The sequence below is a fragment of the Sprattus sprattus genome (genome assembly GCF_963457725.1).
Source record: "Sprattus sprattus genome assembly, chromosome: 9".
In the NCBI taxonomy this organism is placed as follows: domain Eukaryota; kingdom Metazoa; phylum Chordata; class Actinopteri; order Clupeiformes; family Clupeidae; genus Sprattus; species Sprattus sprattus.
Genome location: NC_137928.1, coordinates 29,312,280 through 29,339,075, shown reverse-complemented (window position 1 = coordinate 29,339,075; position 26,796 = coordinate 29,312,280). Strand labels below are relative to the sequence as shown.

Genomic DNA, 26,796 nt, shown 5'->3' with positions numbered 1-26,796 from the left:
CTGGTATTTCCTTCAGGAAATGCATTTTCTAGTTGTTGGTAATATTGCATTTTTTAAGTCCAAAAATCTACTCAGCTAAATTCTTCCACCACTACTACTACCACTACTTTTGAACCATATTCAGTTCCACAGAATAACACAACAAACATTTTAAAAACTTTTTTGTTTTTAATAAATAACAAAAATAATATTGACAATTTTTCCAAGTTTATTCCTGCATCCCCAAAGGAAAACATTTTTATGGTTGGGCTGAAAGTGAAGTTGAAATCCCTTGTATAACTTGACAATACATCTACAAAGACCTGTTTCATTTCAAATTGAGAATCAAAGACTCTAGAGTTGTTTAAGTTTACTTTGACTTTCTGGGATGCATTTAGTTCTCATCAAACAAGGCATTAATCACATCTGTATGTAGTCTTTAACTATTCAGTGATTTTAATGATAAATATAATTTTATAGCTTTGAGGTGTCTGTATCACAAGGATAAAGTAGGAATTTAACATGGAACACACTTGTGATCTTTAAAATTTCTAACATAGGCAAACCTCTTCCCACATCTCTGGCAGGAATGTGGCTTCACCCCCGTATGGACCTGCATGTGAGATTTCACATTATTAGCCTGACCGAATCTCTTTCCACAAACGTCACAGCTGAAAGGCTTCTCTCCAGTGTGGACGCGCTTGTGTCTCTTCAGATTCCCAATCAGACGGAAGGCCATTCCACAGGTCTCACACTTGTATGGTTTCTCCCCTGTATGAATGCGCTCGTGCATCCTGAGTGCGTTAGCCAGGCTAAAGGCCTTTGTGCACCAGGAGCACTTGAAAGTCTTCTCTCCTGTGTGAACCTTCTGATGTGTGGTACATGCACTTTTCTGAGCAAAGGTTTTGCCACACACTTCACACTTAAAAGGTTTCTCCCCTTTATGAAGCTGCTGGTGGAGTTTCAGGGAGGCTACAGAACTATAGCATTTGCCACACAAATCACACCTTTGAGGATTTTCTGATTGTTCTCCACTTGTTTTCAGTCTTTGCTTATAGACCCCCTCATGTGTTAGCATGTGATTTTTCAGAGCATAATTATAAACAAAGGTTTTGCCACAGATGTCACACATGAAAGGCTTTTCACCAGTATGTACCTGCATGTGACCCTTCAAGATACTCCTCTGGTTGAAACCCTTGCCACACACCACACAAATGTGTGGTTTCAGACCTGTGTGAATCAGCTGATGTCTCTTGAGGTTCACGGCCAGCCCAAACCTTCTCTCACACACATTGCACGTGTAAGGCTTATCGCCTGTGTGAACGACCTGGTGGGCTCTCAGTGTGCGTGGGTTTCGGAACGCCTTCTGACACTGGCCGCACTTAAAGGGCTTGTCCTCTGAGTGAACCCTCTCGTGCATCTTCAGCTGGCCGGACTGAGTGAAGCCTTTCCCACAGGTCTCGCACATGTAGGGTCTCTCTCCTGTGTGGATGCGCTGGTGGCTCACCAGACTCCGGTGGGCGGTGAAACCCTGGCCGCACATTGTGCAGCTGAAAGGCTTCACCTCGGCATGCACCAGTTCATGCGATCGCAGGGAACTTTCTTTATTGAACATTCTACCACAGGTCTCACAGTTGTATTTATGATCATGTTGTATTTTGTGCGTGTTAAGAGCTTTCAGATGCCAGTACTTCTTCCCACACAGGGCACAGCCATGTGGTTTCTCAGAAGGCTTTCTGTGGTTCAACACTAGATTACACTTATTTTGAGGGGAGAGGTCTGGTGGTGTGAGATTGATATTTACTACAAAGGACTTTCTTTTGGATAACTTGTCTATTTCTGGCACAGTTAGTACGGCTCTAGCCTCCTCCAGCCCAAAGGTTCTGTCCTGTGTACTTGTGCTGTAGGATGGGGCATGCCTGCTCTGGGCATCAACAACCTCTTCTCTCTCTGCAGTGACAAATACAGACAAACATAAGAGAGGGACAAATAAAACAAAATTTATGTCACACCACTCTTTTAAAATTACCTTCTCGGTTCATAAAGACTTCTTCACTTGAGTAATCTTCTTTTCCCTTGCTTATGAAGCCTGTGGTGGAGTCATTAATTCTTTCAAGAACCTGAGTCAAACACAAAAGGTTATTCTGAGTGACATAATCAACAGCATCTCAACTGAGAAAAATACATTAAATCTGCCATGTGTGTATTAGCCAAGACAAGATCCAGAGCTTACCTCCTTCTCAAAGGTGCCTGTCTGCACTGGACGTTCCTCTGGGGTGGTTTGAGAGGAGGAGGGGGACACCAACCCTGAGGAGAGAATTAAAGCAGAAAACTTTCACCTGAAACATCACAACACCCACTGCTTTAACCTACAACATCACTGAAACATCACCACTGCTTTAACCTACAACATCACTGAAACATCACCACTGCTTTAACCTACAACATCACTGAAACATCACCACTGCTTTAACCTACAACATCACTGAAACATCACTACACCCACTGCTTTAACCTACAACATCACTGAAACATCACCACTGCTTTAACCTACATCATCACTGAACCATCACTACACCCGCTGCTTTAACCTGCAACATCACTGAAACATCACCACTGCTTTAACCTACAACATCACTGAAACATCACCACTGCTTTAACCTACAACATCACTGAACCATCACTACACCCGCTGCTTTAACCTACAACATCACTGAAACATCACCACTGCTTTAACCTGCAACATCACTGAAACATCACCACTGCTTTAACCTGCAACATCACTGAAACATCACCACTGCTTTAACCTACAACATCACTGAAACATCACCACTGCTTTAACCTACATCACTGAAACATCACTACACCCGCTGCTTTAACCTGCAACATCACTGAAACATCACCACTGCTTTAACCTGAAACATCACTGAAACATCACCACTGCTTTAACCTGCAACATGACTGAACCTGAACCATCACTATACTGCTTTAACCTACATCACTGAAACATCACCACTGCTTTAACCTACAACATCAATGAAACATCACTACACCCACTGCTTTAACCTGAAACATTACTGAAACATCACTACACCACCTGCTTTGAACTACAACATCACTGAAACATCACCACTGCTTTAACCTACAACATCACTGAAACATCACCACTGCTTTAACCTACAACATCACTGAAACATCACTACACCCACTGCTTTAACCTACAACATCACTGAAGCATCAGCACTGCTTTAACCTACAACATCACTGAAACATCACCACTGCTTTAACCTACAACATCACTGAAACATCACTACACCCACTGCTTTAACCTACAACATCACTGAAGCATCAGCACTGCTTTAACCTACAACATCACTGAAACATCACCACTGCTTTAACCTACAACATCACTGAAACATCACTACACCCACTGCTTTAACCTACAACATCACTGAAGCATCAGCACTGCTTTAACCTACAACATCACTGAAACATCACCACTGCTTTAACCTGCAACATCACTGAACCATCACCACTGCTTTAACCTACAACATCACTGAAACATCACCACTGCTTTAACCTACAACATCACTGAAACATCACTACACCCACTGCTTTAACCTACAACATCACTGAAACATCACCACTGCTTTAACCTACAACATCACTGAACCATCACTACACCCACTGCTTTAACCTGCAACATCACTGAAACATCACCACTGCTTTAACCTGAAACATCACTGAAGCATCACCACTGCTTTAACCTGAAACATCACTGAAACATCACCACTGCTTTAACCTGCAACATGACTGAACCTGAACCATCACTATACTACTTTAACCTACATCACTGAAACATCACCACTGCTTTAACCTGAAACATTACTGAAACATCACTACACCACCTGCTTTGAACTACAACATCACTGAAACATCACCACTGCTTTAACCTGCATCACTGAAACATCACTACACCAACTGCTTTACCCACCAAAATGACTGAACCTGAAACAGCACTACACCCACTGCTTTAACCTGCAACATGACTGAACCTGAAACAGCACTACACCCACTGCTTTAACCTGCAACATGACTGAACCTGAAACAGGACTAAATACATTAATGCAGGAGCAGAAAAATAGGTGGGGCTATCAAGTGTACCTGAACACAAGTTTTATCATTTACAGAATGCACTGCTACTTGTTGCGCTGCTACAAATGTGTTCCTGCTTAATGTCGTCACTGGGTGTAATTCATCTAATGAATGGAAGGTTTTGATATTTCCATTGGTTGATGTAACATTACTTATTTTTATCTACCTTTTTTAATTGTGGTTTAGCTCAGAGAATTACAACTCAACGGCTACACAAAAGCAGTCACAGCGTAGGACCACCAACAACGCTAAATTGATGATGGTTATAATTTAATATGATAAAAATGACTGCCCTCCCAGAAATCTACCATCAGTCTCAGTCATCAAATACATTGCGCCAACAGTGCGCTTTCAACACAGTTTGTTTGAAGCCTCTTCATCCTCCAAGCTACACACGGACCGGACCTGGAACCTTCATTTTGAAAACTACAATTACATTTCACCTTGCTTCCCAACAGCAAAGGGAGTCGCTCGCTGAGGATCACAGAGAAAGCAGGGGGGTCTATCAGTCTGAGCAGGTTGATATGCCGGCAAATCGCTCTGGCATTCTACTCTCTTTCAACCTAGCAACAATTCAAGCAATATTCTGTTACATTTGAGTAACGCAAGGGAGTGACTTATCCCCCTTCATACTCTATTTTCATATCACAGTAAGCCCTTACTCAAAGGATGTCCCATTATTTCTCTCATGGCTATGTGTAGCCATTTACAAGTCACCGACAGCAAACAGTCTGTAGCATAACAACCATAACAACCAGGCAGCAGTTAGAGGCAGTTGGAGGCCTGAAATGTCCCCCCAAAACATCTCACTACCTAGCTAAGGACATTTTCAAACAATGTATACTCTTTTAAAATGTAGTATGAAAAGATAGCTAGCTACCTAGCTGAAGTTCCATCAACAATACACAAGTTTAACTTAGGATAGCTCCCGAAGCTAGATAGCAAGGATAGGGAAGTTAACTGACATGAGATCTTAATTATGACTGTGCCTAGTCTGGGAAGTCCCGCCCCACTTCTTCCGGCCAAATTGATTTTGCCTCTGCACTGGGTCTGGCCAACTTCGGATAGCCGTTCATTTCAAGATTTCCACAATCCTTGGAGCCAATCACAAACTGGCTTTTGGCTACCTGGCGCGCCATTGGCGGATTTAAACTTACCACGGCTACGTTACAGAATCTACTGCACGGAGAGTTTTCAAACATTGGACATGGTGGCCGCCGAAGCACCGCAAAACTTCGATAAGGCAAGTTTTCTTTGAAAACAGAACAGAAACTTGCCCTGGAACAATTCATACAGAAAAAATATGTGTTTGCTTTATTACCGATCGTTGTATCGTTGTGTAGTATCGTTGGTCTGATTGGTTAAAGGCGTGTCCAATTACGTGAGTGAAGTGGATCGCTGATGATAGTTGGCCAGACTAACTGAGCAAATGCAATGCAGTGAAGGGGCAGGGAATTCCCAGACAAGACTGTGCCATGAATAGGGATGGGAACCGAGAACCGGGTCTTGTTTAGAACCGGTTCCCAATGAGCCGAATCTTTGGAATCGTTAGCCAAATTCATAACCGGGTCTGTTAACGGGTCTCTGTGCCGTTTGCGCATGCGCAAACTCTTATAATAAAGTCAGAACGCAGCAGAAATGGCAACTCGACAGAAGCGATCTAAAGTGTGGCTTTATTTCACCCGAACGGATGCGAACACGGTCACTTGTAACCTCTGTAAAAATGTATTTCCTCAAAGGGAGGAAGTACATCTACCATGAATAAGCACTTGAGCACACATGGTATAAAATTACAAGAATGTCATGTTTTCGATGCCAGCAGCAGCTCAACTAACGTCGGCGCTTCATCCCTTACTTGCCAAGGTAAACTCCTCAAAATGTTTTATCATAAGTCATAACGGTGTTACTTGTGTGTTATCAGCAAACGTTTGCGTTTTCGTGTTAACCATAACTAAACTTAGCATTGAATTGCTTAACAGAATGGGCGAGGTTGGACATTGTCATATATTATATATAACTTACATAACTAGGCTAGCTTAACGGTATAATCTTCTATTTTCAACCGTTGGCTAGAGGCAGGGGCAGTGCTTGCCTCCCCTCTGTTGGTCCTAGGGTAGGGTTAGGCTGTACAAAAGACTCCGTTAATAAGCAAGCAACGCGTGCAGCTCCCTCAGTTTGACAGTTCGATATGGATACGTTTCTCGTAGCCAATTCAGTGGCAGCAATAGCTAAGTGTTAAATATACTGAGTGCCTAGTTTGTACATGATACAAGTAATTATGTTTCAGTACGTTATTGTGTTTGTAGTGGACTCTACATTGCTATTAGAAGCGTTTAGCATAATAGTTCGCTATTAGCAATACAACCAAGCAACCTACAAGAAAATATACAGTCCTTTACCTCAATAACAAGGGCTATATGTCAGATCAGAAAATTCAGCGATTTTGTTAGTGCCATTTTTTTCATTGTGCAAACCAGCGTTCGCTCTATAAATAATCTCCATTTCCATCCAATTAAGCTGATGATGACGTTCTAATTCAGACGGGCTCAGAGGCTGCTAGTCTGTCATCCTTCCAGGCTGCAGTTAGTACGTCTTCTGTAAGGAAGGAGCATTGTTATTTGTATGAACGTTTATATTAAACAGAACACATTTTATTTAAGTTATGTAAGTTTTATTTAAATGTGTGTAAACATTCTAGAAATTTATATAAAAGAACATTAATGTAAAAAACCCGTTTGTGCTCTTTTTTTCGCCCCTTACCAAATTATAAGAATCGTTAAGAGAATCGATAAGGAATCGGTTCGATAAGCAGGAATCGATAAGGAACCGGAATCGTTCAAATCTTATCGGTTCTCATCCCTAGCCATGAACGACTGCTCTAATCCAATGCATGTCACTATATATTGGAAATACTTTCTACCAGTGACTGTATTGTTTATTTTAAATGTCTTGTAGGAACAAATTTGTCTACACACACAGTATTCGAAACACTTGGTTACATGTATACTGTGAATTGCCCAGGAAATGTAATGTGAATGCAGGTCTCCTTTTAATTCCAGGATCAGCACAATAGGAGGCAAAGCCTGCTATCGAGGCCCACTTCTGTGGAATAACTTTCCTGCCGCCACCCAATAAGCTGATACCCTTTCGATCAGATCTAGATATTTAAATTTAGACTTAAGACATTCCTCTTTAGTGCATCCTATAGTATGAGTAATGCATTTAAACCCAGCACCTGCCGCAACACACTGCATACTTCTTGTCAGCCATGTTGTTGTGTTTAGAAGTGGGCTACAGAGAGCGCAGTTTGTACAGCGTAGGAGAGCCTTTATGGATCCCGGGTACAGCATGCAGCGTATGTTGCAACTGTCACCAGCCAGTTGTGCTCTGTTGTTGCATCCTGCAACCCTTGTTATCCTTGTATAACCTATATTCTAATGCACATATCAGCCAACCCTAATTAAACATCTCAACAAACCTTAACTTTAACACAATTCCCACACACCATGCTGGGCAGTCCCCTACTATATAATATTCTGCTAGGGCATTAATACTGATTTAGTCGCCATATTACATTTACATTTCACATTTAGTCATTTAGCAGACACTTTTGTCCAAAGCGACTTACATGGGAGATAACAGTCAAGCTACGAGCTATAGAGACCTAGTGTAACAAGAAATACTAATTACCTACTGTTCATCATTGATCTAAATGTATCTTTTCATCCGATTTTTCTAACAGCATGACCTTTGCCTGCAATAAATAATAAAAACAAAACCATTAACTGTATGCGTATTAGGCAACCAAGCTGTCCACTCATTTTGTCTCTTTTCTTCCCCCTCCTTGACTAGACAGTCTTCGCTGTGGGATGCTGCTGTAGTTTCTTCACCTGATCTACTTGGAAAAATCCCTCTAAACGCACCTACCCATCCCCACCACACTGTCGTGCATAAACTCTAGCTCATGAGGGAGTATAAAGGATGAAGATGAAGGTCTACCTGCTCCTATTGCTCTGTTGTGTTTAGTCTGAGGAGGGGCTTTAAGACGGGTTGTATGCAGGTCCTTCACAGCAACATCCTTCTGCTTCAACTGCATGTTTCCGAGTGTCTTCTTTAGGCTTTTATTCTCCTGCACACTTTGCCGAAACTGCTTTTGCAAAACTGCACAGCACTCTGTGAAAACTCTGCTGAGCTTGCGTACAGCCTCTTGTCCCACCATTTCCAGTAAGGAAGTAATACGTGTCTGCAAAGTATTAAATATGAGTCAGCTGAGTGGACATAGAAGCTTATCAATTCAGTTTGAAGCAAATCTGAGGAAACGTGTCTCTGCCTTGACATTTCTACGGAGTCAAGAAACTCAAGGATTTGCCCCAAGTAAAGGATTGACCTTGGGCCCCTTACCCCCAACATCCACCCCACACATCCCTTGGCCAAGACACATCACACATACACACATCTAGAAAGGTTATCTTTGAGCAAACCAATTATTATTAAAAGTATAGAACTGCACACCACTACATACTACATACGTACTGCTTACAAATTAAGCAATAAGCCCCAAGAGGCCGTGCTTTGCGGGCTTATTGCTTTTCTAAAACTGTCACTTCAAATATTTGATATGGTTTCATTAAATAAAAACAATTCAATTTAAGAAACAATAGTTTAATGATAAACCATCATTCTTCCGCCACTACAAAGTATAGTTCCTAAATAAATCGTTGCCATGCAACCCTTGAAGCAACGCAACAGCCAGATGGAACACTTGCGCTACCGACAAAAAAGGGGTGCTTATTTATTCACAATAATTTGTATATCGCCATTAATAGTGCAATTGTTAAAATAGTTTTCAAACGGGCTCCTCTTTGCTGGTGCAGCGCCAGGGGTATCCGGATTTTGAAGCTTCAGTGTCCCAGATGATGTTGCTCCACATGTGTATGAAATGCGCTATATGAATAAAATTGCCTTGCCTTGCCATTCGCTGCGCAGTAATATGAAATGTTATCATAGAATGTTATGAGGACAACTTGAAAGGTTATGCTGGATTTTACAACGGCATTTGATCACAATCAAGGATTGGAACAATCAGTTTTTGAATGAGAAGTAACTCATTGTATGAACTAAAATGTGTGTGTGTAAAGCGTGGAGAGTGTGGAAATCCCATTGCCTGATAAGCTAAAGTGGTATTGGGTCAGGTTTTGACAAATTTAGAGACGATATCTGGCTTTCGTTCAGGTTCTAAGTCACATGGGCCAGACATATAATAATTAGGCAGAGATAATTACTTTTGAACTACTAATTAGGATGCGCTAGCATATTTCACATGGTGCTTAGTTTCTGGCATTGCACAAATTTACATATCCTAAAGTACAAGCAACTCAAGTTGGAATCTGGCGTAATGCAGAAATCATAACGTCAAGCAAATTTCCATAACTTTCCAAAACTTTTTGGTGTTAATATTTTTTAAGTTTTCCAGGTATTTTATGACTGTGTCAACCCTGAATGTATTGGCAAGATCAAAGCTACATAAAAACTAAACCACCTCTATAAGCTATAGCATTATTCCACAATTTTGGGATCTTTGCACAACGCCGGGTTGCGATTTTCTAATTTCCATATACAGCCGTGGAAAAAATTAAGAGACCACTTCAAAATTATCAGTTTCTCTGGTTTTACTATTTATTGGTATGTGTTAAAGTAAAATGTACATTTTAGTTTTATTCTATAACCTACTGGCAACATTCCTACCAAATTTCAAATAAAAATATTGTCATTTAGATCATTTATTTGCAGAAAAATGACAATTGGTCAAAATAGCAAAAAAGATGCAGTGTCTTCAGATCTCCAATAATGCAAAGAAAACAAGCTCGTATTCATTTTTAAACTACACAATACTAATGCTTTAACTTAGGAAGAGTTCAGAAATCAATATTTGGTGGAATAACCTTGATTTAAAATCACAACTTTCATGTGTCTTGGCATGCTCTCCACCAGTCTTTCACATTGCCGTTGGGTGACTTTATGCTACTCCTGGCGCAAGAATTCATGCAGCTCGGCTTCTTTTCATGGCTTGTGACCATCCATCTTCCTCTTGATAACATTTCAGAGTTTTTATTATGGGATTCAGGTCTCGAAATTGGGCTGGCCATGACAGGGTCCTGATCTGGTGATACTCCATCCACACCTTTACTGGCCTGGCTGTGTGGCATGGAGCATTGCCCTGCTGGAAAAAACACTTCTCAGAGTTGGGGAACATTGTCAGAGCAAAAGGAAGCAAGTTTTTCTTCCGGGACAACGTTGTACTTTGCCTGGCTGAGGTTTGTAAAAGACCATAAGGATTGAACCAAAGCGGACAGGAGGTCCCTAAGTTCGTCTTCTCTGATGAGTCCAATTTTCAGCTTTGCCCAACACATGGTCGTCTGATGGTTAGACGGAGACCTGGAGAGGCCTACAAGCCACAGAGTCTTGCACCTACTGTGAAATTGGACTCATCAGAGAAGACGAACTAGGAGACCCTCCAGTCGGCTTTGGTTCAATCCTTATGGTCTTTTACAAACCTCAGCCAGGCAAAGTACAACGTTGTCCCGGAAGAAAAACTTGCTTCCTTTTGCTCTGACAATGTTCCCCAACTCTGAGAAGTGTTTTTTCCAGCAGGGCAATGCTCCATGCCACACAGCCAGGCCAGTAAAGGTGTGGATGGAGTATCACCAGATCAGGACCCTGTCATGGCCAGCCCATTTTCGAGACCTGAATCCCATAAAAAAAACTCTGAAATGTGATCAGGAGGAAGATGGATGGTCACAAGCCATGAAAAGAAGCCGAGCTGCATGAATTCTTGCGCCAGGAGTAGTATAAAGTCACCCAACGGCAATGTGAAAGACTGGTGGAGAGCATGCCAAGACACATGAAAGTTGTGATTTTAAATCAAGGTTATTCCACCAAATATTGATTTCTGAACTCTTCCTAAGTTAAAGCATTAGTATTGTGTAGTTGAAAAATGAATATGAGCTTGTTTTCTTTGCATTATTCGAGATCTGAAGACACTGCATCTTTTTTGCTATTTTGACCAATTGTCATTTTTCTGCAAATAAATTATCTAAATGACAATATTTTTATTTGAAATTTGGTAGGAATGTTGCCAGTAGGTTATAGAATAAAACAAAAATGTACATTTTACTTTAACACATACCAATAAATAGTTAAACCAGAGAAACTGATAATTTTGAAGTGGTCTCTTAATTTTTTCCGCGGCTGTATATCCGCATGTATATATATAAACCTTCAAACCATGGCATTTCTACATTATTTGTTATTGACAATTTTAACTGCAGCTTCTGAGAATTTCTGCTTACTCTGACATCAATGAAGTAAGTGAAGTAAATTGGGGGTGGGCGGGATAGCTCTTTTCATTATTTTGAATTTGAGCTGCAGTACTGCATTTTATTGGAGTGCCATGTTACATGTTGGTCCTTTAACAAGTTGAACTGCTGACCTACAGGATTGGTCCATCTTCTCCAATTTACTATGGAGCAGTAGAAAGCACCCAAGAATCTTTGGTTCTAATATCCTACCAGAAAAGGGCTTTGGAACTCTTTCGCGGTAACTGTATGGAACTGTATATTTAGCCATATATTTGGAAATACTATTCTCTGCAGGTAACGTTAGGTTACTTCACTGAGCAAAAGATGAAAGCGGCAACTTTACATTTCGTTTTTAATTTGAATGTTAAACAGACGTGTTATCCATAACTAGCTAACGTTACCATTAGCGAACATCTCTAAAGTTTTGCGACGTGAGAGGGAATTCACTTAAATGACAGTTTAAGCTGTTCATGAAGATAACATAACGTTAATGTTACTTGACTCACCATCTGACCGTTTTTCTTTAACTCAGGAGTGTGTAACGTTACTTTGGTAGTGCTATGGCTGTCCTCACATGCTGTTGGCAACCTTACTTCACCATCGCCGCTTGACGTTGCAACTTTGGCGATTTCTATTAGGGCCGCATGAATCAACTCCTTAATGACAAAAGTAATTTCCGTTTGGAAGACATCTGGAACTGACATATTTTACGAACTATTTCAGAAAATAAACACTCAACGTGAAATCTAAGGGTGAACAAGCTGAATTATTCCTTGCCAGTGAGAAGTCAGCGGCAATAACAAAGATTTCAAAATGGCCGCTCTTGGTAAATGTTTCAAAATAAAAGTCCAAAACTTGTTCAGCAGCAGGTAACACCAGCAGTGTAAAGGCCGAATTATGCTCTGTTTTAGACGTAACGCGTAAAGGCGGCTGCTTGGTTCAGCGTTGGGGGTTAACGGTTGCGCAAAATTTACTCAGTGCAGTTCATGCTCCCAAAGGTTGCGGGTGTTGTCATGAGCCTCCCATTTACTTGGCAGATAGAAAGCTGTTTCCCTAACAGAAAGTCTGAAGCTTGAAGTTCTTTTCAAACCTTTGCTTGGGTAGCACTGTTAAACTGAGCAGACATGCAGACTACATTTGAGTAATCTCATCACGTAACATTCGTTTTCTAAAAACAATCACATAGTATTGCATGTTTAACTGTGGTAGAAAATACGTTAGCTTAATGCTAACGTATATGGAAAATCCTATAGACACCGCGCTAGGTATTAGCATCAAGTAATTCACGTTAATGTTTTTGTATGAGCCTGAAATTTGCTCTGCAGATAGATAACAGGTTCCCTAACAGAAAGTCTGAAGCTTGAAGTTCTTTTCAAACCTTTACTTGGGAAGCACTGTAAAACTGAGTAGACATGCAGAATATTTTAGTAACCTCATCTCGTATCATTCGTTGATAGAATGCAGGCTGCGAGGCTCGCGTAAGGGCTTACGTAAAAAATGACGCAAGTCTAGAAAAAGGGGCCGACGCACGCAAGACGTAAGAAGTCGCGCAAGGGGCTTGCGCGGCCTCTTGCGCTTAAGCTTACGTAAGGAAGCATGAATCAGCCTTAACACAACCCCCCCTTGCGCGGTAAAATACCCCCCCTTACGTGCTTAAGTGCGTCGCCCAAAATTCCTGACTATGCGACTAAAACACTACGGCCCTACACAGCTCGCAAAGGCTGTGATTGGCCGGCTACCACAGCCTTTCACACTCATGTTTCCGGGTTAATAGCATACAGTCTTTTTTAGACCCAGACATTTTTTTAAATCATGAATACCCTGCAGACCGTCTCACAAGCCTTTTCTTATGGATTAGGAACAAACATAACAGAAGAGGTCCGAAGACATGAACTCCTTTACAAATCCTCTTTAAACACTTATAAGGACGCTCAAATTACCGCGAATATCCCATTCTCACCCGCGATTGTTTGGAGAGAATGTGGACATTCACGAACAAATAGGTACTTTCATATTCATTTTCCGCCACTTGTGAGTCATGGTGATATCTTTCATTGAGTTCATATTGACGTGAATCCATCAATTGCACCAGCGAGTTTGATAGAATGAGCCCGGTCTGCTCATACAAAAGTTAACAGTAACCTGCCGTTACCTTGTGGCCAGCACCATTGTAGTTACAAGCATTGACAACATGATGAAATTCTCTCGCCGTTTACCACCTCATCTTTGAACAATGTAACTCATAAACACATCGTTTTAAAGCCTGTCGCAGTCATTAAAAGATGTCGATAAACAAACTTTTGCGTCATGTGCTGTCTTTTTCGCCACTGGTACTGAATTGCCAACATTTGTATTTTGTGTAACACATGTAGGCTATTCATAACATCAAGCCTTTCGCCCACTACACTTTCATGCTCCGGTAAGTTTTTTTCCTTTGTCCTGCTGCAATAAATAGGCTTACTTAACTCAAAAAAAAATCTACAGTTCTGGCGTCAATTTGCTTTGCAACACGCAACACGGCTCTGCGTCTAAAACGAACCTTAAATCAAAACTTGTCTAAAACAAGTTCCTTGTGTAAATTACGTGCTTACGCGTTACGTCTAAAACAGAGCATAATTCGGCCTTATGTTCAGATAGGCCGAGATTTGCTTCTACGACTGCGTTAGGGCTGAAACACACCAAACGAGTTTTTTAAACAGCAGACGATTCAAAATCGCCTTGGCAACGTGCGGCGGCCAAAACAGCCTGGTGCGCGTAATATTTAGATTTTTAATTATAAAGATCCTCATAATCGAATACAGCTAAGATTAAAAAAAAATTGAAACAGCTAAGTATTTTGCCGCTACCAGCATCAACACAGAAGTAAAGTTTCAAGTAAAGCCCGCCTCTTGCTTGATCTGATTGGCTGCCTGGGCTGAGTGGTGCTAGTGATGGGCAAATTAAGCTTTGTGAAGCACTGAACCATTTAGGCACATTGTTTTAAAAATTGGTTCATTACTTGAAGCTTCAGTAACAGTGACCTCTCCTGGTGATAACTAAATTAGACCAGCTAGACAGTGGCAAGAGGCTTAAAAACAATGACAATCTAGTGTGCACGCACCAAATCCCCCCCCTCCCCCCAAACACACTCTCACACACCACTGTGTATGTGTGTTTATACAAACATGCGCCCGTATACAAAGAATGTGATATTATTATTATTTTTGCAAATAAAGATTCATTCTTTTTTGTATATTGTGTTATTGGGGAGAGAGTGCTTGGGGAAATTATGTAGTTGTACGTAGGGATTCGGATGTGCTGGGAAAATATGGCACAAGTTCGATGTGCTTGTAATGTTGGATAGGGTCGAAGATTTTGATTTAAAAACATATTTTTTTCTACACGTTTTGGACTGAGCCTGTTGATACGGTCTACTTTTCATATAGCCTAAATATTTAACAGCCAGCACACCTTAGCCTATATCATGAGCGATCAGAATAAAATGTTCCCACATGTCAGAACGACCTCTCTTCCTAGATGCTTCCATAATGATGATAAATCAATACGAACGTAATGACTGTCACAGTATGAGAAGAACCAAATACAATGTTGGGCGCTGAAGTTGTTATGCTTTGACGGCGCTACAATTCAGTCTCGAGACAAGGCAACTGACTGGTTCGTGTGTGGCGCTGTGAACCACTCAGGTGGTTCATTCGGAGAAAGAAGCAATTGCTGTTTCGTACGTAATATGTCACGTGATTTTTCCGTACCAAAGCAACCTTCGAAGCAGTGGTTCAATGGTTGGTGTAGTTAATGGTTTGAAGCACGTTCCGGAGCTTCAGTGTCAGTCTGCCATCACTAAGTGGTGCGCCTCCCCATAGACATGTATAGGTAGACGCCGCCTCCACTGCTTCTCGGCGAAACGCGTCGCCGCCATATTGTTACAGGAGCTCTCTGACGTCAGAGGTCTGTCAAACGTGTCAAACAACCGCAAGTTGCCAGGAGCTGCGGTTTATCTGGATACAAATCACGATAACCTTTTACATTTCGCAACCAATTTCATGGAGTATTCAAGGGTTTATGCTCTACGTGAAGTGTGTGAAAAAGATTTGCCTCTACATTACTTTGAATCTCGCTAGTTAAATCGCCAGTCATTCATGTGCATGGGTCTATGATAAACGCGCACCTTTCTTGCACAGCTCGTGCACTTTGAAAATACTGAGAAGATCTATAAACTATCGAAATAGTGCTTCTTTAGTTACTACGTATTGACCATCATTAAGAGAAAGAGCATACGTCAAATAGTGAGAAACTGGCAGTCAGTGTGTTTTTCATAGTTTAATAGTTCCTTTTCAAGTATGTGCATTAAGAAACCTTGAACAGTGCAATTGGCAATACACAAATTTATTTCACAAATCAACATTACAAAAAAAAGCTATATATTTCTATAGCAGTAAAAATATACACATCTCAATATATACATACACATCGCAATAGTTGAACTGTAATATAAATAACATAGCATATATATAATACAATATAATGACTCAGTATAATGTGCAATGGAATAACATATGATATATATAATATGTGAAACAATCAAATATAATATATTTTAAGTATAGGTATATATTCATATTATATAATATATATATATATATATATATATATATATATATATATTTGTACAATTTGACATAATATACAATCATGCTCATAACATTTTCACATCTATGTAGTGCAATTGACACAATATATAATTTCACACAATATATGATATAATATAATAATTGAATCTAGGCTAGAACCCTTTAAAAAGTATTGTCTTGCTGAGCTTTTTTCGACTGTTGCCAGTCTGTAATTGCAGCGTGCTCAGTTTTGCAATGTGGTGCAGCCTGATCTTGTGAAATACAGACACAACCAATGCCACTTCCCACTGTCTCCTCAACTGCTTCTCTTTGGGAAACCTTAAAATTGCGAGAAAGGTTAGCTAGCCAGTCAGTCAGATTCATAATACAGATGTATCTTTAAAAAAAAAAAAAACATTTAAATAGAAATAACGTTTAAAACGTCAATTTCGGCCGGCGACTGACTGCAGGTGCATCTCACAGGTGCATGTGACATTTTTCCCGTAGTTTCATTCATTACGTGACACCTTCATATTGTAGAACCATTACATATACAGTGGCATGTTTTGAGCTTTTTTTTTGTTTTAATCTAGTCTCTTTTTTAAATACATCACAGAGAGAAATTAAGGCCAGTCGCTCAGCCGAAACGCAGCTTTCCGTCGCGACCATAAATGCTAAATAATTACATTATAGCCTACATACATTGTAATTACTCACAAGCAAGTAGTGGTAGATTGGTAGATATATACTGTATATCCTATATTTCTTGACAATATTATCTCCTGTTGACGAACGATAGAATAAGGCTTTGCTCACCATGTCCATTTCACGTTAGACTAGCTGATTCTGGTGGCAACTTAGCTGTCTCAACAACTCTTAGCTCTCAAAATAACACATGATCTACGTGACATGACTGAATTTTACAATTACAAATCGAAACAATTGTTTAGTCTTACTTGTGAAAGGTAATTTCTTGCGATCTTATTTGAATTGTCCTGACGGTGGTGCACCCCCAAGCGGCGCATGAATCAGGCATCTTCACTCCGGAGACGAAATAACTCCTGTAACAAAATGGCGCCGACGATTTATGCCGTCCAAGGCCGAAGGGGGCGTCTACCTATATGATGTCTATGCCCCCACCTGTCAAACTCGGAACATCCCACTACTAGGAAAGCGGGAGATTTTGAGATCTCCGAGAAGTAGGTTGGTTTGACGTCACTCTATATGACAACGTTTGTGGTGAAAGATAAAAATGTACCTGTTCTGCACACAAACAAGTCACTTCATTGTTTGTTTTCATAAGCGCATTGAAATGTTAAACGCTACTCCGTTTAGTTTGACTTTCTGTGCTACCGCACGCCATGGTTGTTCCTTGGCGATGGACAGAAATGTGGCGGTGAAAAGCGCTAAAATAAAAGTCCTCTTCCAAGTTATATTTTAAAATCTGGATTGTTCAATGTTTTGCACAACATATGCCTTCTGTGCTGCTAACTAGCATAGATAATTGTAGCAGTGTATATTGCAACTGCTTGTTTATTAATTTTAGCTGATTAATCTGCCAAATAATCATATGAAATAACAAGTTTTCCTATGCACTGCATAACATTTAGGTCTTATCATGCCATTATATCATCCCATTATCATCCCATTTAATCTTTTATACATCTCATAATCCAGAAAGTTGCATTTCTTACCAGGGGCTACATACCTGGACAAATTAGTTTTCATTAATACCGCTAATGAGTTATAGTGCACCATATACATTACTGAATAAATTGAGCTATAAACCTATATAAGACCTGCAATGTTAAATATGAATAGTCAGAATAAAATTGTACGTTGAATATCATTTGTTGCACTATTATGTTGCCTAAACAATTATGGATATGCAAGACATAGTTATAACACGCACGCACAATTATAGTTATCTTTATATTTTCTAAAAGTACAGTGCTCTCCACAATTATTGGCACTCCTAGTGAATATATGAATATGTTGTCTCAAACTACATGATTTGAGTATTTTGTTTGCCCCTGTCGCCATTGTGCTTTTTCCAGGGGGTTCATGTGGATAAGGGGCTGAGAGGGAGAACGGGGAGGGATTGAAAGTTTTAACCAAATAAACTCTCAATCCGTACAATCCTAACTATCTATTTAAAACATAATAAGTACATTTTGACTTTTATTTTGAAGGGGGAAAAAACCGGATGGCGGCCATATTGAAATTTTCGTTATTGTCGCTGGATACATGCAGCTCTTTCTGGTGAATGGTGCGCGGCGAGCGGTACAAACGAAATTAACTTATTTTATTGCTAACGACGCACTGCCCTGTTCCAGAGGTAAGCCCGTATACAATGATTTGGGAGCTTTTTTTGTCTTTACAGTGTTGATAAGCTGACTAATGCATAGCTGGCTTTATACCTATGGCAAATCCAAACAGTTTACGATTGCCAACTTGGCTAACGTTAGCTACTATAGCTATCAGTAAGTTACGTTACCAGTTTCTTTGAGGATATGGCTAAAATAGCCTATTTTTAGCGGATTTAATGACTCACCTGCTTGCAGTTATGAAACACAAGGTGATCTCGTTCTTCATGGAAATGCCTAGAATCTTAATTCTGGTGACGTTGGAAAGGCATTATGATATCTTTCTTGTGTTAGCAAGGATAACGTTACTTTGAGATAGAACAGCATTATGATGAGTTGGGGTTTATACCCTGGATTATATACATATGATTAACTTAAACCAAAGATGCTTATCGTTAGAACCTGCACCGGATGTGACCATGATCGTTTTTTCTCTGGGCTAACAACAGCCACGTTTAAGCAGTACAGTTCGTACATTTCGTTCTGTGTTGACATTAAGGTCTATTCATTTCATACTAGTTCACGTCTGATTTTACGTCACACCAGCCACAGATTCACAATCCATTGAACATATCAAAGTGGTTTCGTCTTCTTTAGATACAGTCCTGGTGAGAGGTTGTTGATATTTGAGCTCAAGAGCCAATCAAATGACATCCCTGCCTTCCAATGTTTCCCATTTACAGAGCCGAGACTGTAGGAGCAGCAGACTTTTTTTGTGTGTGTGCACACTAAGGGCAGCTAAACGTCTGTGAGGAGCAATTCGCTGAATTTGAGAGTGCATTGTATTCATTCAATACAATACAATTCAACTTCACTACAACAGTCAGTATCCCACAGCAGAGACATTGTAGACTAGGAAGGGAAGATTATTTGGTGTCCATAATTGGGAATGATGAAAGATATATTCCCTGTAGTGTTCAACCCAAGGTAACAGTCAAGCAACCTCTGTCAAAGGAGCGGCGAGATAAAACGGGAATTTCACCAGGTTTCTAGCCGAGAAATAAAAAAAGACATCACCAGGAATGTTTTGTTTTGAGCCTTGTGGAGACAATAATAACTAATCCAAGCACATTTCGAAGCTTTGCCCTGGTTGTAGCCTCACTTTGTCAGATAAAAGTGTGAGGAAAGCAAGGGAGAACATTGCAAACATTATTTTCACATTATTTGCGAGTGTTTTCACTAATCATATTTCTCAAAATGTTAAGCTAACCTTGACGCAGAGACACCGTAGTCTACAATTGGCACCACCCTCACCTACTCCCATTCTGACAAAAGTTTGCAAGAAGAATTTGGAATCAACATTCTTATGATGTCAAGTTCTAAACTTGATGAAACTTGACACACTCAATCATTCGTCCGATCGTCATCATCAACGTTGGTGTGCCTTATCTCCAGACCATGCAATTCAGTATAACGCATCTACAGACCAAATGTGTTTCAAGAAAATTTGACACATCGAACCGTTTAGTTTATTTACTCAGATAGTAATGAATGTGAAGTGGGCTAATTAAGCCACTCGGAATGTCCAATCAATCTTTTGTCCACAGGTGTATGTAATTGGTTGATTTTCTTTAAAACCATCATATTTATCCTAATGGTCCCACAGTAATAGGCATATGCTGAGGCTATATAGCAGGTCGTTATTTTGTGACAATTTTGTCAGGCGTCCTGCTTTCTGCCTTGTACCTTTGTGCTCCCAGATCAATCTTTCAGTGTCTGACTGCAGTTCAGGAGATGAGGGGAGTAATGAAGTAGGAGAGGACATGAATGAGGAGGAAGATGAGGTGCCAATGCGAGAAGAGGGCAACCGTGGGAGAGGCAGATGAAGAAGAGAAGTGGAGATGAGTGAGGAAGGAGTACGTGGTCACAGGAAGGGGGAGAGGGTCAGGAAGGGTACAGAAGTGACACTGAACCATCATGGACTGCCACTGTTCTAGCTCTTCCATTCAGCCCTGTGTGATACAGCCAGATCCAAAATGCATGGTCACCAATGTACTGCTAGGGCTCAAGGAGCACATGTGCGCCCACATTTAAAAATTATCAGTCAGTCAGTTCTGTTTTTCAGAACGTAAACATAATGCATCATTACCCATAAGCCTATACACCAATTGGATACATCAAGAATGACTGAAGCCACATAAACAGGATTTTAAAGAAATTACTGTATTTTCATTCGATCGTATTTTAATGCTCGTATTTTATGTTTTGTTTTTATTATTATTTTGTGCTCAATTTCATGCGGCATACATCAGATTGGCTTGGCCAGGCTTTGTAGCTTGGTCGTCTTGACCGTTTTCTACCAGACAGACCATTTTCAGGACATCAATTGCCAACATCTTTTAGAGTAGGCAAGGCCAGACACAACTCAGTGATCAGAGACAAAGAGTAGAGTCTGGATGTGACACGGGGCATCCCTTCAAAACTTCATACATTTCGTCTCCTGTTAGTTGTCGCTGTTTTCGTGCATCCTTTAATTCGAGAGAATTGAGCCACTTGAGGCAGGGTGATGCGTAACTCGCTTTGAAATGTAGCAGTGTAGTTTTCTTATGGTGTATTCGGAGGCCAATATTAACATTTAAATGGTCATTGTAGCGCCCTGACTGGACAGGCTTGGAAGGTTGTTGGGGTGTGCTTTTTTTGTATACCAATCTTGTGGCAAACACGCACATGCATGCCTCATGCTCCCAACTGCCCCATGCACCACACTGCCCCATGCACCTCCCCCCACTGCCTCATGCACCCCCCCCCCCCCCCCCCCCCCCCACTGCCTCACGCACCCCCTCCACTGCCTCATGCACCCTGATGAATGTCTGATGATTGGAGCTCAGATGGCTGTATGAGTTCTATAATGTCTCCGTTTGAGTGTATTTGTCAGTTATGCATTTCTGATTCAGACACCAGCGACAAATTGTCAGAAGTCCAGCCCTTTATTCCAGTCTTGCAAAAGAGCTTCCCCCAATTCCTCAATAATTGTCATGTGTGTGCCGTGAATTTATTCTGGAGGAAAGATTTAATTTAATTAATGTTTTCATTGATAAAAAAAGCCCCATTCTGGGAGGATTGCTATTTTTTGCTACCGAGTTCCCCCTACAGTTGCGGAGTGTAGCTCACTTTTACACCACTGCTGTAAATACGAATCAGGCTTCGAGACCCCCTAATGGAAAGTGTATGTGTATTAGTTGACAAGCTGAAGGATATGGCAGCGGAAAAGACAATGGCAGAGAATAATGCTAGCTTCCTCTTATGCTAGCGCATGGGTCTAGTATTTGTTGCATGAGGTGGTGCCATAAAGCATTACGTACTTCTCGCAAGATTTCTCTGGGATTTTAAGGTTTGGTGAGCTTTTTAAGTTCAAATCAGGTGTTATACACATACAATGGGGAAAATAAGTATTTGAACCCCTGCCGATTTCGCAAGTTTGGCCACTTGCAAAGAAATCTGTGATCTATAATTGTAATGGTAGGTGTATTTTAACAGTGAGAAACAGAATATCAACAAAAAAATGGAGAAAACTGCATTTTATAACATTCATGACTATTTGCATTTAATGCAGAAAATAAGTATTTGAACCCTCAAGCAAACAGCAAGAATTCTGGCTCCCAATGACCAGTTATGTGCCCAAGAAGCACACAGATTAGTCCTCATTAGGTCTAACAAGGTACACCTGATCTCAACTGGTGGTGTGTATAAAAAAAAAACGGTCCAAAGAATCATACTTCACACCTTCAACCTCACCACCATTGGCAAGACCAAAGAGTTGTCCAAGGACTTTGAGATAAGATTGTAGACCTGCACAAGGCTGGAATGGGCTACAAAACCATCGGCAAGCAGCTTGGTGAGAAGCAGACAACTATTGGTGCGATTATTCGTAAATGGAAGCAACACCAAACAACTGTAAATCGCTCTAGGTCTGGGGCTCCATGCAAGATATCCCCTTGTGTGGTATCGGTGATCATCAGAAAGGTGCAGAATAACCCCAGAACTACAAAGGGGGGGCTTGTGAATGATCTCAAGGCAGCTGGGACCACCGTCACCAAGAAAACCACTGGCAACACACTACGCCGTAATTTTTTTAAGTACTGCAGCACTCGCAAGGTCCCCCTGCTCAAGGAAGCACATGTACAGGGCCGTCTGAAGTTTGCCAATAAACACTGGAATGATTCTAAGGAGGATTGGGAGACGGGATGTGGTCAGATGAGACCAAAATCAAGCTCTTTGGCATCTACTCGACTTGCCGTGTTTGGAGTGGGAAGAATGCTGAATATGACCCCAAGAACACCATCCCCACCGTCAAGCATGGAGGTGGAAACATTATGCTTTGGGGCTGTTTCTCTGCCAAGGGTATGACCGACTGAACCGCATCAAGGGGATTATTGATGGGGCCATGTACCGTGGAATATTGGGCTTGAACCTCATTCCCTCATTTCCTCCCATTGAAAATGCAACCTTAAGGATTTGGAGAGGATCTGCAAAAAGGAGTGGACCAAAATTCCTCCTGAGATATGTGCAAACCTGGTTTCAACTACAAGAAACGTCTGACCTCTGTGATTGCCAGGGTTATTCCACCAAGTACTAAGTCATGTTTCGCTAGGGGTTCAGATACTTATTTTCTGCATCAAATGCAAATAAAGTCATAAATGTAATAAAATGCAGTTTTATCAATTTTTTTGTTGATATTCCGTTTCTCACTGTTAAAATACACCTACCATTGCAATTATAGATCACACATTTCTTTGCAAGTGGCCTAACTTGCGAAATCGGCAGGGGTTCAAATACTTATTTTCTGGACTTATTGTACATTACAAACCCACACTGTTTTGTGCTGTTGGCTCAACTGTCAGTATTTGAGCCTCTGGATTTAAGCAATTACTGACAGTGTGGGCTTCTGCTCGCCTTGCTGTTCTTGCTACAGTGACTCTGTAGCCCCTCTTAACATATAAAATGGTTTTAAGTGGAGTGTATTCTGTCAAACTGAAGAATGGTCTGAAAATTAAAACATTTGTTTGTCTTTTGTCTGTTTGTCAAGAGGTCTGTAGTTATAAATTAAGATCATAAAATACTCATCAGCAAACGTGACAAGATGGAGAAATCCAAAAATGTCAATGGCAGTTGAACTTGGGCCATCATTACTTTAAAAACCCAAATGTTGTTGCCTGACGCTAGGAAGCTGAGCTGATGATCTTTGCGTTAGTTGCTGTTGTTTTTTTTTTCTTCTTCTGACTGCCTAGCTCACATGAACCTCTTAATTGATAATTACAGGAAACGGTTTGCCAGTCTTCTAAGTGAGCAGTTTCAAAATGTCTGACAGCGAGGACAGCGATTTCTCGGACAACCAAAGTGGCAGCGAAGCAGAGGAGGTAGAGGAAAATGAGGTAATGAGAGTTTGGGTTTGATTGATATACCTGTAATGAAGTTACTGTTCAAATCAAACTTCCCCTTTTTAGATTGTGCACCAGTGGTTTCTGTTTCGAAAAAGAAGATAAATAAGTTTATGTACTAGCATCTTGTCTACACTGTGGTTTTTTCAGGAAGAAGCAGCAGGAAGTGTAGCTGGCAGTGATAAGGGAGAAGAGGAAGGGGAAGACCTTGAGGATGAAGAGGAGTATGATGAAGAAGAGGAGGAGGAAGATGATGAACGTCCCAGAAAGAAACCACGTCATGGCGGCTTCATTTTGGATGAAGCTGGTATGGACAGTTACTGAGGCTAAAGCAACACCTTATGCATATCACTTGTCATTCATCTCAGACCCAATGATTCATTCAAAAAATTGTTTCAGATGTGGATGATGAGTATGAAGACGAGGACCCCTGGGAGGAAGGAGCAGAGGACATTTTGGAGAAGGGTAAGACCTTTCAGTTCAGTTCAGGGGAGTTGAGAATTTGGCAATAGTGAGTTTCAGTGTTCAATTTTAACATACATGTGAAAGTATTTAGTGTTATAATGTGGTGGCAACCTGTTCAGAATATTACAGTATTTGATAAACTAGTAGTTGATAAACTTACTTTCCATCATGTTGGTTTCTTAGAAATGTTTAGAATCTTGTAGTGATGTATAAAGGTTAGCCCACTTGCTAAACTCTGAGGGGGTGTTTATTTAAAATGCTTGTAGTTTTTAAAATGTCTGCTATGCTCACAATTTTTTATTTCTCATGCATGCTTCCTTCAGTTAACGGTAAAAACGACCAGACTTTTCCTGCTCTTTGTTTCGCATACTATCTAACCTATCAAACAGTTAACTAATCTCATTGTCACATAGTGGTTAAGTCCATATGATCCATGTGCACACTGTTTAACTTGATGTGGCAGTGGCATTATAATGTGTTGCTAGAAATACTTGTGCACAGAAGTTGGGGAGCACTGAGGGCCAACTCCCTATTGGGCTGGTCTGCTGGCAGTCAGTGAAATTGATGAAGCTGTGGTCTATTTGACTGGACCTATGCCTTTATGGAGCTTATTACCCTCTTTCTATAGGCAGAGAGCAAGAGCAGGGCAGGAGCCAAGTGTGATCATTTCCTGAAAATGCTCATTGTTAGGATAACATATGCCCTTAAAGGTACAATCCTTGATCCTGGAAAAATATTGGCTGTTGAGTTAAAACAAAATCGTCCCTTAATTCGCTGGAATAGCGTATTGTTCAGTCTGAGCCACTGTGTGCGAACACCTGAACTTGACTGAAGTGTACTGGATTATAGTCGAAGACTTGCCTTTAATCACTGATCTTTGACCATAACATAGCAAGAATCTTTTATATTCCTTTAATACAGAGAATGTGGTTCATTATGTTATGACTAAAATGAATTAAGCCTTTATTCACATAAACAACCAGAGAACACTTGACTGTTCACCCCCTGGAGTTATTTGCTATTGCATATCAGAAAGTCAGTCTGTTCAACAGAGCAGTATCAGTCCCTGTAGTTGTATCAGTCCCTGTAGTTCTTGTTCAGGTTGTGTCCACACTTGGCTTCCTGTTTCTTGCTGCTTCATTCAGAAAGAGGGGAATGTACTGACCCATCCCTCTCCGTATTTACCATGAAGTGATAAAGATCAAAAATGTGGGAGAGGCGTAATCACATGGTCTTCATTTGGTGATAAATGTAGTTTGGGCTCCACAGCTTTTGGCATTTCCACATGATGTTAGAGTGCTGCAGCATTCTCTCTTGGCCGTTGTGCTTTCAGTACTCCACACACTCATCCAAGTCTTTTGCGAACGCAATGTCAGAGATAATGAGAAATTATTTTGCATGCACCATTTTCAGCCCCCAGTGTGCAGTCTTGTTTCTGTGATTTGTTGTATTTGCTGAACATTATTTCAGTTTATTGTCATCGGCTAATTACATTGTGACAGTTGCATCACTTGGTGTTTACATTTTGTCACAAACATCATTAATGACCCTTTTCCCCTCCATCTGGTTGTTTTGTGCTGCCTGTGTCTTTGCTGCCCTTTACTGTGTGTGTATGTTTTCTGAACTGCAACTTTCCTGGACATGGACAGAAGAGGCAGAGGGTGAGTGCTCTCTTTGAAAAAAATCTATTTTTGGTTATGGTCATCAGAATGTCTGTCTGGTATTTAGTGGTGATGAAAGACAAATGCAGGATAGGAATGCCCATGAAACACAGGTGAATCATGGGTATGAAACACAAGTGAATCATGGGTATACTAAGCTCAAGCAGAGTTTGTTTAAACCTATCCCTTTAGTGTATGGTGCATATGTGAAATAGCTGGAACACTTCAGAAGTGTCCTGATTGTTCGTAACTGACTCAAGTTTCATGATTCATGCATATTATAAATATCAAGATCATCCCACTGTCAGCATTGTAAAGTGTTAGCACTGTTAAGTGTCATTGACAGCAGTTTCATGTTGGGTATCCACAGGCAGGTAATGTGCATGCTTCAGATAAGTTGTTCCTTCAGTGTCTTGGTGCTCTGGATGTAATACTGATCTTGCCTGGTTCTGTGCCTCTCTGCAGCTTCCAACCTAGACCATGTGGTGATGGACGAGGATCACTCTGGATCTCGCAGGCTTCAAAATCTTTGGAGGTAGGAGAGTGGGAATGAGCAAAGCAGGGCAGCCAGTTGGAAACAGATAGCGTAGTCTTCATGTACTTAAACAGTGGATTGAACCAGTTCATTTCACAGAAGCGTTGCACTTTAAGACTTGAAACTGGGATCAGCAAGTGCATGACAGGTTGAAGGTGATGACCAGAGAGAGTACATTTTTAAAGGGCAAGTATCTTAAAGATATGCAGAACACAAAAACATTTCTGAGAAAAGAAAGAAGAAAGTTGGGTATAAATGCAATGTGCAGGCTCAGACAAAATGTACTAGGAAA

The 26,796-nt window shown here is 40.7% G+C and overlaps 2 protein-coding genes across 2 annotated transcripts in view; one reads left to right on the top strand and one right to left on the bottom strand.

Moving 5' to 3' along the window:
- Positions 1 to 397: 397 nt before the first annotated feature.
- LOC308370166 (uncharacterized protein) lies at positions 398 to 12,219 on the bottom strand. The gene is made up of 5 exons (XM_080844757.1): positions 11,999 to 12,219; positions 8,134 to 8,377; positions 2,213 to 2,286; positions 2,009 to 2,099; positions 398 to 1,929 (listed from the first exon to the last, which is right to left on the bottom strand). The coding sequence occupies exons 1-5, from the start codon at positions 12,194 to 12,196 to the stop codon at positions 497 to 499; spliced, it is 2,040 nt and encodes a 679-aa protein (XP_080700883.1). The 5' UTR covers positions 12,197 to 12,219; the 3' UTR covers positions 398 to 496.
- A 6,128-nt stretch (positions 12,220 to 18,347) lies between these two features.
- The window catches only part of supt5h (SPT5 homolog, DSIF elongation factor subunit), a 31,273-nt gene continuing 22,824 nt past the window's right edge, over positions 18,348 to 26,796 (top strand). Inside the window, exons 1-6 of the mRNA XM_080844759.1 lie at positions 18,348 to 18,437; positions 20,166 to 20,321; positions 23,725 to 23,837; positions 23,994 to 24,150; positions 24,243 to 24,308; positions 26,435 to 26,504. Coding sequence (XP_080700885.1) covers positions 23,763 to 23,837; positions 23,994 to 24,150; positions 24,243 to 24,308; positions 26,435 to 26,504 — 368 coding nt within the window. The 5' untranslated portion in view covers positions 18,348 to 18,437; positions 20,166 to 20,321; positions 23,725 to 23,762. The remainder of the gene's footprint in view (positions 18,438 to 20,165; positions 20,322 to 23,724; positions 23,838 to 23,993; positions 24,151 to 24,242; positions 24,309 to 26,434; positions 26,505 to 26,796) is intronic.

What these genes read in the sequence shown, in the direction of transcription:
- LOC308370166 (XM_080844757.1), bottom strand. Translation starts at nt 12,196, where the DNA reads ATGTCAGTTCCAGATGTCTTCCAAACGGAAATTACTTTTGTCATTAAG. An exon ending in TAAAGAAAAACGGTCAGATG is followed by an intron (nt 8,378 to 11,998) that starts GTGAGTCAAGTA and finishes AATACTTTGCAG; the next exon opens with ACACGTATTACTTCCTTACT. An exon ending in CAACAGAGCAATAGGAGCAG is followed by an intron (nt 2,287 to 8,133) that starts GTAGACCTTCAT and finishes TTCTCTCCTCAG; the next exon opens with GGTTGGTGTCCCCCTCCTCC.